This window comes from Dryas octopetala, chromosome 9 (assembly GCF_963921425.1).
Source record: "Dryas octopetala chromosome 9, drDryOcto1.1, whole genome shotgun sequence".
Classification (NCBI taxonomy): Eukaryota; Viridiplantae; Streptophyta; class Magnoliopsida; order Rosales; family Rosaceae; genus Dryas; species Dryas octopetala.
The window spans coordinates 5,509,099-5,522,197 of record NC_141374.1 but is presented as its reverse complement, the minus strand read 5'-3'; the positions used below and the strand labels follow the sequence as shown (position 1 = coordinate 5,522,197).

The following is a 13,099-nucleotide window of genomic DNA, read 5'->3' as shown; positions in this document are numbered from 1 at the left end:
TGGTATATAAACTGAAATTTAGTACCTAAAGTGAAATGACATAAATGTTTTAGTAGTTGAAATGAAAAAATATTATAATTTGGTACCTAAAGTCAATAGACCTTTTAAGATTTATGGAGTGATTTATGGTTTAGGAGGTAGGGTTGAGTAAATTTAATAATATAAGGTATATATAGGGTATATAGAGGGTATAACCTTATAGAGTATAAGGTATATAGAGGGTATAGCCTTACAGGATATAGGATATATGAAGGGTTATAGCCTTACAGAGTATAGAGTATATAGACGGTATAGGGTTTAGGGTGTTATTTATATAATTATTAATTAGTGACTAATTTTTTTAACAGTATTTACCTTCAGCGTGCATTATATTCACTTTATATCACATGAAACCTACTATATAATTTAATTTATTTAACATTTTTTATTTATGTAATAGACTATATGTTAAATAAACATATAGTTAAGTTTAACTCAAAATTTCTATATTTTAATAGTAATTTTTATCGTTTTTACCTAATTTTATTAAAATCAAAAGTTTAATCAAAATTTTCGTCAAAATTTTCGTCCAAAACTTACTCGAAATTGAAATTATACTCCTCGGTTATAAAAGCAGTGGCAAACGTTGAAAATACATTAAAAAAAAGTGCTTTTCTGTTTCAAAATCTCTTTACCGCACTCAAAAGGGAATCGAAGCCAACGAAAGAGGGATTAGAAGGTGGACAGTTTGTGAGTGATTCAGCCTGAGAGTCTCTGAAGAGTGGAGACGATGAGCAAAGTGGAGGGATTAGAAGAATGGGACGCTGATTTCTTGGACCAACTGATCCAAGTAGAGGAGCGTGCCCTCTCTTCTGAGCTCCAACCTCCTCTCTTTTCCGCGCCGCAACCACATCAACAACAAGTCTTTCAATGGCGGTCTTCTCACTCTCACTCCAATCCCATTACCTACTCCCCTCCGCGAGAGCTCTCTCAGAGGCCGACCAATGCTGTTTCCCATTCTGCTACTACTGCTGCTTCTTCTTCAGCTTTGCCTGCAAATGCTCGCGCCTCCGAACTTGACAAAGAACTCGAAATCGCCCGCTTAAAGGTAAAAGAGTTGTTGCTTATGTATATGTAAACATGAAAAGTAAAAGGGTTTTTTTTTTTTTTGTTGGTCGAAGTTTATTTAATTAGTAAATTGGGTTTATTAGTGTTAAATGTTAAATCTTGTGTAGCATTGACAATATATATTTATGTTTTGTTTTGTTTGGTTTCCGAGAATATGCATTGACAATATTCTTCTAATCCTTATGTAGCTTTTCTGCTTCTTTTAACTCCTTAATTTTCGTTTGAATTATTTGTTATGTCCGGATATTTTGGACTATACTTCGCCTTATGACCTGGGTTCGAAGAACAAGGAGAAGTTTTTTGCATACCCTACCTTTGTGATTTTAAATAGTTCACCAATTTCATATTTTCGCTTTTCAAGTGTAAAATAAATTAATTTTTAACCAAAGTTTGATGAACTTTATTGCAGAAGGAGCTAGGATGTGTCTCGAAGCAGCTTTCGCATTTGGTACGTCTGTTTGTCATTGCAGTTTCACTATTGCTTCTGGCATAATGACAAGATTATTGCTTTTGTTTTTGTTTGTTTGTTCTGTAGTTATTCCTAGTCATACTATAATGTAGTTTTGGTCAAATTTTTCATATAGGTGCACTTTTTCCTATAATGTTATGCATTCTAGTCTTGGTAATGTCATTATACCTTTTTCTGTACTTCACAGTAGGAATTACTTAGCTTTTTATAATTTAATAATTGGAAATAATGGATATCTACATGCTTCTCCCCTTCATCCGTGTGGTTGCATTTGTGTGTTCAGAATGTATACCATAGAGAGAAGTGCATATTATCTTCTTATGAGTTTTTTAATGGGCAGCAATTCAAACTTATTGCTTGTCTCGTTTTCTGGACTTCATTATACCACAAACTATTTTATTACATTTGTTTCAGGAAATTTTATGTGGGCATGGTTATAATGAGGTGCTCTGTCAAACTTTTATTTATTTGCTTTATGCCCTTATGCCAGATAATAACCTCCACAAGTTCATATGAGTGCATGCGAAGCCACATCCAGTTTTCTATTTCTGATAATATCCCGTTTCTCATAATATCCATTGAATTTTCGTTTTATTAGCCAGTATTGCATTATATATATGGTCTTCAGATTTATTTCTTGTGAAAGTTTCTGTATGCAATGAATTGTCCTATACTTACAGGAACAAGAGTGCTATGAACTAAGGAAGGAAAGAGACAAAAAAGATGAACAGCTTAAACTTGTAACTTCAATGAATCAAAAGAAAGATGCTGCTGCTAGGAACTTTGAGAGTGCAAATTTGTAAGTATAACTACAAACTATCTCTGTCACGGGGCATCGGTCTTACATGGTGCCTTTTTAAACCAATGATATTTCGGCCTTCTGCTCCTTGTATAGCATGCTAATCACCATGAAAGGTGCATGTGGGATGCTTTAAATTATCTTACGTTCCATTATCTTCATTGCATGTTGGAAAAGGTCCAATGGTGGCAGGGAATCTGGAGACATTGTCCTGGTCAAACATGAGGTTTCTCGACAATTTCAAAATGCAATATGTTCAAGTGATCAGCCTGTTGATATTGGTGAGATGAGTTAGAGATCATCATCAATTTATTTTTGCCCTATTCTTCTGATATCTCTTTTGTTTTGTGCTAGGTGTGTCAACCTATAAAGCCACAGGCGTTCAAACTGATGAACCTAGTGCTTTTATCCAAGCAATCCCAAATGATGATTTGCATACTTATGATGACCTCTCCAAGAAATTACAAGCCATCTGGGGCTCTCCAAATGAACAAGAGTTAGGAAGAAATCTAATTTCCAATTTGCTTATGGCTTGCCAAACAGATTTCTATTGTCTTTTTGGGTGCATTGGTATGAATATGTCCTCCAAATTAAGAATGGACACTCTGGGAGATGATAGTTCTTCTATTGCAGCTTTGCAGTACCATTTGCACATGCCTCATACTACAGAAGCTGTAGAAGTGTCTCATCTTCATTCTGTCTTGACTAAGGTATTGTCTCATCTTCATTCTGTCTTGACTAAGGTATTGTCTCATCTTCATTCTGTCTTGACTAAGGTATTTATTGATTCTGTAATTTCATACATCTGTTTAAACAGGAAATATCTTGTGACTGTATAATCTACATCCCTAGCATACAAGGCAAGTGTCCAAATGAACAACTTAAAACTTCTGCTGAAACTTAGATTTGCTGATAACGATCTGAATCTGCTACCAATATTTTCATGATTGAACCGCGGAAAGATAGTTACTTCAGAATATGGTTGGGAAGGGTTTAGGGAGAAGAGTAGGTTGTTTCTTTGTGTTGTCATCATACGTCTTTTATTTTGGACATGAGTGTACACCTGTTCATTGGATTGTTTGGTTAATTCAAAAGTTTACTTTCATAGAAAATAGAAACAGTGAAGAATTTGTGGCTAACAGTAAGAATTTGAACATAGCATCAAGTTTTCCGTAACATTCTACTGATTTTTTGTGGTTGAATTGCCTTATGGTGTTCAAGCTACGTTTTTTTATTAAGGCTAATTCTTATTATGCTATTGTCTTTAACCTTTGATTTCATTACCCCATACCAATGTTTTTAGAGGCGAGGCATTTTATGTCTCAAAAGGAAAGGCGTAAGCTTTATGGGACATGATATCATAATTAGAAAAATATAATATATATATAAAACATAGGGAAAAAAACAATTTTGGTCCCTGTGTTTTACGCCAAACACAGATTTGGTCCCTCTGGTTTCAAAACTCCGCATTTGGCCATTGTGTTTTATGTTTGCAATCTTAAGACAATTTTAACGAAATTCAAATTTTCAATTTGGGGATAAATTATCCATTTGTTTTTGAAAGACCATCTTATGGGATTTTTCAATTTTCATTTTTGTATTTATTTGCTAAAGAGATTGAGGCTCACAAAATTTTAGTGTTTGAACTTTAAGTTTGGGATTTCTTTAAATTTATATTTTGAAAATCAAATTCAAGGTTATATACATGATTTTCTGTCATTCTTGAGTTAAACTCACGAGTTTAAACAAGTTATTAGTTTCGATTTGAGAAAAGTTTTCATTTTGGATGCAAAATGTCTTAAGATTGCAAACAATATAAAACACAGGAATGAAATGCGGAAATTTGAAACCACAGGGACCAAAATCGTTTTTTTCCCTAAAATATATAAGTATATATGTATAACATTATAAATATAATATAAATACCCTCTCTGTAATTTTGTTTTGGTGACACTTAGTATAAGAGTCTCATTTTACTTAGTATTACTGTATTAAGACTCTTATTTTATTTAGTATTGGTATTTTTCCCAATAGGTTTTATTGTTATTAGGAGTTTGTTATCAGGTGTATCCTTAGAAAAGTATTCATCTAATGTCGTTAACATGTTATTCCTTGTTTATTCTAACATGGATATGAGTATCTGATTTAGTTTTTATCTGTTTATTGTTCTTATTGCAGGTGAATAATGGAATGGTAAAGTTGGAGGCGTTGATTCAACCATTAGTCAATCTCTGTAGTCTTGAAAATGTGAGTTGGAGAATTGATATTCTTTGACTTCTTGCACCAATTGTATATCATAGACGTCCCACTAACAAACATGTACTTTGAGTAAATAGACCTTGTTTCTGAAGCAACAGTCTAGGTTTAGTAGAGATTTTAAAGTTCTATATGGATTGGGACCGCATGTTCTTCATTAAGAGCACTTATGGGATTCCTGTTTGATGTATGGTGTGGGATCATGCAATTATAATTTTACTTCCTAGAGGAGGTATTTTAAAATTATTTAATATTTTTTTATCAGATGATGTTAACTGTATTTGCAACCCCTCATTGCCTTGTGGCATCTACAAGGCATATTACAAAATGATAAGTTTTTTTTGGATTGAAAGTGTTTGCGGGCCCCTTAAATTTTCATATTGTTCTATGCATTATGGATTTTAAAAAGAAAATTTTGATGTTGTTTATGATGTTGCTTAAGTTCACTACTATATTCTTTTATGATGTTGCTTAAGTTCACTATTGTATTATTTCCATGAACTCTTTCAGTTTGCTTCGTGTTGTCTGTTGGTGAATTGTTCCTTTTTGCATAGGATATCATTGTTCAGGCATCTCTACACATATTGCATGTGTTTCTGAAGCAACTGTTAAGTCTGGAAAGGCAATTCGAGGGAAGGTATATAGCATACTCTGTTTTATATGCTCTTTATGTATTCCAGTTCGATTGTGCAGGATATATTTATATATATATATGTGTGTGTGTGTGTGTGTGTGTGTGTGTGTGTGTGATTGTATATGCTTATTGATGACTGATCTCCTTTGACTGTGTGTTTGAGAAATTTACAATGATTCTATGTTGATATATCATCATTTATAGCCCATTTACAGAAGAACTTTATAAAAATATAAGTGCTGAACACATATATAAACGATTATTTCCAACAAAGGATAAAAGAAAGAAACGGAGGGTTCTCAACATTAGTCTATATCTGCAAAGAAGAGCGCCCACCCTTACGAATATTCTTGATTTTCTCTCCAATCAAATACTATATACTACTGCTCTCAAACCATATACACCAGGTCGTGCATAAAGGCACTTCCTGCTAGCTTCCTACTCTTACAAACCAACCATGCAAAGTCCCATGTAGCTCAGAAACGGAAGATGGAAGCAACATGAGCTCCAAATAATGAAAACAGGAAAGTCCTCAACACCCCTGAATAGGGCAATGCAATAGTAAATGATTTACTGAGGCCGATCAACATGCACACATTCCCTTTTCTTCAAATTATACTTCTCAAAATCCTCTACCAAGCTGCTGCCTGGGACAGAATGCCACTTTTGGAGGAAATCTACAGCCAAAAATTTCTCTTCAAGGAAAAGCCTTTCTCATCATTAAATAACAATAAAAAGATTTTAACATCAAATACACCTCTCGTTGGAAATGCCCAAGCAAGAAAGCCTTCTACCTCTTCCTCCCCTAACCTTACTTCCATAAAGCTTAGAAAGAAACCTGTTGCTACCTCACCTATATACCAAACTACCAACCATTGAACTCTCTCACAAAAGATAGGTTTGTACAAAAGTCACAACCTAATGTTGCAAACAACAAATCACAGCTACCTCTTTAGTAGCCAGGTTAACTAAAGCGGTAAAAGAGTCTTTGAATGGTGCATTGTCACACCAAACATCATATAAACATGTCACCTTCCCGTATTATTCAATGTTTTGTACTTTTTTGTACATACATGTACCCAAAAATTGGAGGGATTTTAATGTCATCCTTAATTTGAACATATAGGAAAAGTAAATGGGAATTTTCATCAAATGACTCATTTTCATGCCTTGTCTACTTTTTGACCTCCCTGTCAAATAAGTTTACAATTTTGGCTCTTTTGGGTTGTGAAATGACTGAATTATCACTCATTTAAATCATGGTCTAGATGTAGTCGAGATGTGATCAAGACCATCTTGACTCCATCTCAACCATTATCTCGACCACAATCAAAGGAAGGGTAATTCAGATTAAAAACGCCCCAAAGAGTCAAAATTGTAAACTTTTTGACAGGGAGACACGTGACTCAATTAGAAACCCTAGCGGTGCAAAACCCTAGCCATTATTCACCCCTATTAGAAAGACAAAAGGGTTACAAAAAAAAATTGACATCTTAGACTTGCGGAGCCTGAGTAGGAGTGCTAGTTTGGTATGTCTTGAAGTAACTTGAAAACATGTAACTTCCTCAACTTGTCAAAGCAATAGGAAGATTGTAGTTTGAATTATATTTTTAAATAGAAAGAAAAATACTAAAGCTTTTGTTATGGGTTATAGGACATGGTTGATCAGATAATGAGGTGTTACAAAAAATATATGGTAGTTTGACTGTGACAATTTTGATATTCAATAGTGAGATGAAATAGTTGCCTACAGATGGTGCTTAGCAACACTGAGGTTGATTATCTAGGTGATTTTTTTTGCGCCTCCTTGTCGCCACCATAATATGGTTCAAGTCTTGAATGGTTTGTAAATGAGCAACTAAAGTAAGATGTTTTTTATCTGCTCTTTGGGAATGGAATGAGAATTTTGGTTTTACATGGGTTAATGAAAAAATGTATATGTGATAAGAAAGAAATTGCTTTCTGTTGAGGGGATGAGGATTTTGGGCTTTAGATGATCATGGTGGTAGGAGTAAATCTTCTGGTACTTTGGTGAGGAATAGCTCTTTCACATTGCTAGACACATTTGTGATGGCGTTGGGATTTATGGTAATAAGAGCAACAAGTTTGGCTTTCGGTTTATTGTTTGCTTGCTAATTTTACTCAAAATTTGTTTCCTGATATGATACTCTTTTGGCAAGACCTGTGATATGTTAGGGTTATCCTGTTATTTGTTTTCTGTTCTCTTTTTGTGTTTTTTCGTGCTTATCACTTTGATTTGATCTTTCCAGTGCACTCTACTCAGGGTCAATGTCATGGTCGAGGGACTTAATTGTGAGAACAGCGTTGTAAATCCTCAAAGCAAGAATGGAGATTGGAATAGTGATATTGCAACTTTGGTTTCTCGTATTGATTGGGTTTCTCTCTTTGAGGTGATCTTACAAACTGCCACGAGGAATACGCAACAATGCATAAGGCTAGAAGCAGTCTCTATCATGAATATGATTCTAATGAGAAGTAACGCCTTTATGGAAAGGGAAAAGTAAGAATGTAAATATCGTTTTGTTTTTGTTGAAATTTTATGTGTTACTCTTTCAAATTTTCTGAATGAAGTTCTGTTGGAGATAGGTTTGGCAAGACACTGGTGTTTGAAATTATTCCACATTTGCTTTCAAAGGAAGCTGGCTTTGAGGTGCGAAAACAAGCTCTGCAACTTCTATATATGCTGCTGAATTGTAAGTTCACATTGTTTACTTTGTTCATTTTGTTTTTTATTTTATTTTTTCATAAACAAAGAATTGCGAGGTGGCGCAGCTTATGCTAATTTTTTATTATACTGTTATTTTTTTAATAATAAACAGTGTTTTATTGATACCGAAACAGAGTACTAACATAGTGGACAAGATGTCCACCTCATAATACAATAAAAAGAGTCCATGAAAGCAAAAACCTAGCAATCAAACAACCAAACTAGGATAACAACATCTTGGGCTCCTAAATGACTGCAGCTTTACCAATCTGCCCAGATAGAAAAAAGACTGGCAACTACGGAAACTCAGAAGAAAACGATGACCAAAATCTGACTGTCCCATAAGCCCTCCATCCCTTCCCACTATAGCTTTTAGAAATCTTTTTATTTCTTTCTGGAACTTGTAATTATTTTTTATTTTTTTTTTCTTTTCGAATTTACAGTTTCATTCCATTTCATCTTAGATTAAAGTGTTCCAAGCAAGATTTTTTCTGTTTATTTAGAGGTACAAATTGATCTGGTTTGGTGCTTACAGTGTACAGTATGTGCTTTCAAAACATTATGTGACCAAAAAACCTTTCTATTTAATATCACTGTATGCTTGGATGACAGATTTCTTCTGCTACTATTCCTCGTCAGCTGTTTAAATATTAATTTTTAGGTTCTTTTTTCCCTGTACGGGTGGCCTCTTCTTTTTACTACTCTATCACGGTTGTGCAAAGCCTGAAAATCCTTATCATTAGAGCTAACATTAAGCAGCCTACTAGTCAGCACAACTCAGCTTGTTTGCCTTTGGACTTCTATAGTTTGACATATGCTGTCTTGATTCTTACTGAACTTTTTCTGTCATACCTGTATCAAACTCTGAACAGCTTATGCTTCTTTGCTGATTTGAAGGTCCTAAAGTACTGGTAAAGTTCTGTTCTGATTATAAAGAGGGGAAGGGTGCTGCTGCTATGGATGATAATGCAGGAGATGCTTTGGCTTTCAGGAAATTCAATATGATCCTTCAAGGGCTTGCAGATTGTGTGGCTTGCTGTGAAAATGGTTTAGAGGTAGGCATTTCCTTTTTCCCCTGACCCCCCCCACCCCTAGGGTCCCCTCCATTTTTCTCTCTTGATCTGTTCAGTTTTTCCTGAAGTTCTTTATTTTCAGCTCTGCTGTAGATGTATTCATGCATATATTGACCTGTTGTCCTATGGAAAAAACTTGTATTAGATCATTGCCATATTTTTCTGTGTAGTAGTGTCACAAGAGACCAGACTGTTGCACGAAGACAGAAACATGACTTGCCATACTAATCTATGTCGAGTCACAAGAGATGAGACTGATGAGTGATGTGTTATCTTAGAGTTGCCATACTAACTTCTTTTCTTTTTACAGAACTTTATGTTACTTGTTGTTTCTACCCTAAAGTATTTTAATTCCTGGTATTAGTCTTAATTCAAAATTCTAATGGTGTACCTGTTCTGGAAATTGCCCTGCCCATTCAAACACTGCTTCGTGCCTTTTGGAAACTTGTGTTATACTTTGCTTTTGTTCAAAAGGGAATTGGAGCATTCTGTTAAGTCAGGAAACAAGACAATTTTCAAACTCCATCATTACTTATCTGAATAGGTTTGTTATGTAACTTCAAAAGTGAATCATGAGCTATTCAAGCTTTTGTGCTTTTGTTCAAAAGGGAATAGAAGCCTCATCTACAAAGTTTTCAAACTTCATCTTAGACACCAAACTTCATTCTGTCCTAATCATCAAGTATTCAAGCCTTTAAATTTGTTGTAGATAATGGCACATTTCATGTTGAAATTTGAGCTGGGATTGCAAATTGTTGCTTGATCATAAATTCCAAATATCTGTTTTCCTGTAAAACTTAGAGAAAGGTATCTCTAGAGAGATTTGAAATTTGTCGCTTGACAGGATCCTTGGTTAAAATCTCTACATGAGAAGGTTAAAATATTAAAATTAGTCACATTACTTCTGCTGCATCAATAACTATATTGTTGGCTACACTGCTGTCTAAATGGCGTGACAAACCATGCTTCCCACCCCTGTCATGTTTTGCATATTATATCTGAACTTTTCGGGCAGTCAGAGGTCTGTAGGCTAATTGCTTTCTTTCCCCATTACCTTTGGGTGGCTGGCTGGAAGCGAGGCTCATTCTGAAGTTGATAGACTATGCAATGGGCTACCCTTCTATTTATTAATTCAATAATTTGTTCATTTAATTTTTTCTTTTATCAATCTTATCAATCTATCTTCAGTTCAAGGTTTATGTAATTTTTTTGGTTCACTGGAGGCCCACTTCGCCTATGAGCTACACATAGGAGGTCGAGGTGGCTGAAGGCGGGTTTTGATCCTAAGTCCCTAGAGTTAAAAATTTTGTTTAATGATATGCATTACAAAATACCAACTACTTTCATGTGATTTTACTTGCAGGAGTTGAAACTTTGCAGAAGTGCTGTTCTGTTACTGGCTTTCCTAGCCTCATCCGGAAAATCTGGCTTTGAAATTATTGCGAGTCACAAGCTCTTTCAAGATGCAAACTTTCTAATGTTGATTTTACAAGTTTTGGTATCAGAGGTAGATACAGAAGCAGCAGTTAATGCTATTCAACCGCAGATTTTTAAAGAGAGGTAATTGATGAGTAAGAGGTGTCACGATGCCCTTTGATTTTGTATTCTGATATTGTTACGTAGATGCAAGAATCGCATTCTTTAATTGGGCATTAAATTGCCAAGTTTTATTTTATTGTATTTCCTTTCGAGCATTACTCTCCATCCTCATATTTGATGTGGTCCAATTAGATTTTTACACGTCCTTTTCAAAAAATGAAACTCAACTTTCCCAACCCACCAAAATTATCTGTTCATATTCCAAAACAAAGGTTTCCCTCATCGGTGCCATAGCATCAATCCTTTGATCCATTCTCCTCTATCTTGTTAAACTTTTTTCAACTTAAATGGGAAATCTGATGATGTTTGAGAAACTTGAGTTGTTTTGTCTTTGTTTTAAAAAAAAATTATAGACTTTGCTTACAATTTTTTTCACGATCTGCAAGCTTGAAGAATATAAAAGTTCTGTGAATCTGTGATGGTATTTCTTTTGTTTTTGTACTGTGGAGACTAAAATCCCACAAAAATAACTAACTGCAAAAAAAATCTCATTGTGTCATGTCATTCCCATGGCATCCCTCAGTAACAAAGCCTCCAATCATGAGAGGGGGAATCTGCAAATTTGAAATTGATGCTTCGTTGCCAATTCTTCGGAATCTGCAAACTTGAAGGACTCAAGAAAAATTATGATAATAGTTGTTGGAGATGTGAACGAGTTGTCACCGGTGAATGGTTGCATAGAGTCATCGCTGGTGAGTGGTTGTCCGCTAGTCATCGTAGGTGAGTGTTCATCAGCAAATCAGTGTTGGCTCTAGTGAATGAAATTTGGAAAACGAACAGATGTTTTGGTGGTTGGGAAAGTTATTATTTTTTTTTCTGAAAAAAGGACACGTGTAATAATCTAACTGGACCACATCAAATATGAGGATGGAGAGGCCCTCACACCTGAGGACCCAAGTATTGTTCATTACTGGCATTGACTTCACTTTGTAGTTCAATTTGTATGTTCAAAAAACAAGAAGCAAATGGTTCCTAGTTGTGATTTTTTTAGCACAATGCTTTTAGAATTTAAATGCCATTGACTATCCATATAAACCGTTATGCTCACATTCTAGTAGATTGTAAGCTTATGCCACACATTTTGTCAACATTTAGGTTTTCCTTTTCAGGTCTTGCAAGGAATATGTCATGTCTTTGTGTGGAATACATTCATGTCTGTGTATCTACATGACGGAAATCACCTCATCCATATTTTAATTGTTGCTTATATTGTGAGAGTATTGTTATGTAGGACCTTGCTATTGCGGGAGGCTCTGATACTACTTAACAGACTGGTGTCAAACCCAGCATATTCTGCTACGGTCTTGCGTTTATTAACAAACAGCAGAGACATGGCCAGCTTGACCATTGATGTAGCAAAGAGGTTGTCCCGGAAAGACCAGATATGTGAGAAGTTTGATGGCATGGCCAGGAAGATGAGGGAATCTGAAATTGTTGACCTAGCTCGAGTGTTTAAGAAAAGGGTGTTCTCATATTTAGGAGATAACTTGTCTTAGAAAGTCCTGTGCTCTTTTGGTTCATATTTTTGTAAATTTGTATGTATGGACGTCTTTTCCTGGGACTTTGTATGTATCAACTTCTTTTCCTGGGACTTTGTATGTATCAACATTAGACATGAGAACAGTTGCCACCATAGCTGTGCAGTTCAAATTCTGGTGGGAGCGCACTAGGAACAATGATCCTATAGACACGTTGATCCTATAGACGATTAGCCCCTCCGCTGGAACAGTTGCCACCACAGTTGGATTTTAATACGAAAATGAGATTTCTAGCACCATGGTCTTTGTTCAAAATTTGTCTCATTGTTTTTCTTTTCAGATTTCTAGCACCTGCCGATTGACGAGGACACCGACCAATTGACACCCCTCTTTTTACTCTACTAGAAGCTAACAGTATTGATTGACTGCTGCAATTCCTCCATTTTTGATAGAACAACTTGTGGAGTGTCCGCCCAAAACTCGAGAGTTAAAATTTAATATCTAATTGACAAATGAGTTACCAAGCGATGAACCTAAAAAAATTTGCACTGCCAACTGATCGGTGCCGGTGCAAATATGTGCAGCCATCTGCTGTAGAGACAGATTAATTCCAATTACATATGCAACATTGGTCCTTCCAATTGCAAAGTTTTGTTTTTTTGGCCAGATTAATCTAACTGCAAAGTTATTTGAGTATTCAGACAACTTTCTGCTAGACACTGGTGGATCCATCCTTCAGAAACATCTGCAATTTATTTTTATTTTTAGGCTGTTAATTTTCAATTTCGGTAATAGACTCACTCTTAAGAAATCACAAATGAGCTATGTATTTTTCTGACTCATGAATGTAGGTAAACACTGGAATGGGCAAAGAATGAGTAAACATGCCCTAAGTTCATGATGGGCCTTAAGTTCAATTCTTATTGAACTACAACGAGCAATGTAAGTTTTTCAAG

General features: G+C 35.2%; 1 protein-coding gene across 4 annotated transcripts; it reads left to right on the top strand.

Moving 5' to 3' along the window:
* Positions 1 to 714: 714 nt before the first annotated feature.
* On the top strand, positions 715 to 12,439 carry SUV2 (protein dimerization). Of its 4 annotated transcripts, none has more exons than XM_086256961.1 (12): positions 715 to 1,087; positions 1,517 to 1,555; positions 2,257 to 2,375; positions 2,553 to 2,656; positions 2,730 to 3,085; positions 4,554 to 4,622; positions 5,186 to 5,268; positions 7,550 to 7,786; positions 7,873 to 7,979; positions 8,891 to 9,048; positions 10,430 to 10,626; positions 11,897 to 12,439. In XM_086256961.1, exons 1-12 carry the CDS (start codon positions 770 to 772, stop codon positions 12,159 to 12,161), a joined length of 2,052 nt encoding a protein of 683 aa, XP_086113087.1. In that variant the 5' UTR covers positions 715 to 769; the 3' UTR covers positions 12,162 to 12,439. The 4 variants fall into 4 exon arrangements, with proteins under 4 accessions (XP_086113087.1, XP_086113089.1, XP_086113090.1 ...); XM_086256963.1 differs by having other exon boundaries at positions 11,775 to 11,909; XM_086256964.1 differs by lacking the exon at positions 11,897 to 12,439 and adding an exon at positions 11,189 to 11,745.
* The last annotated feature ends 660 nt before the right edge of the window (positions 12,440 to 13,099 follow it).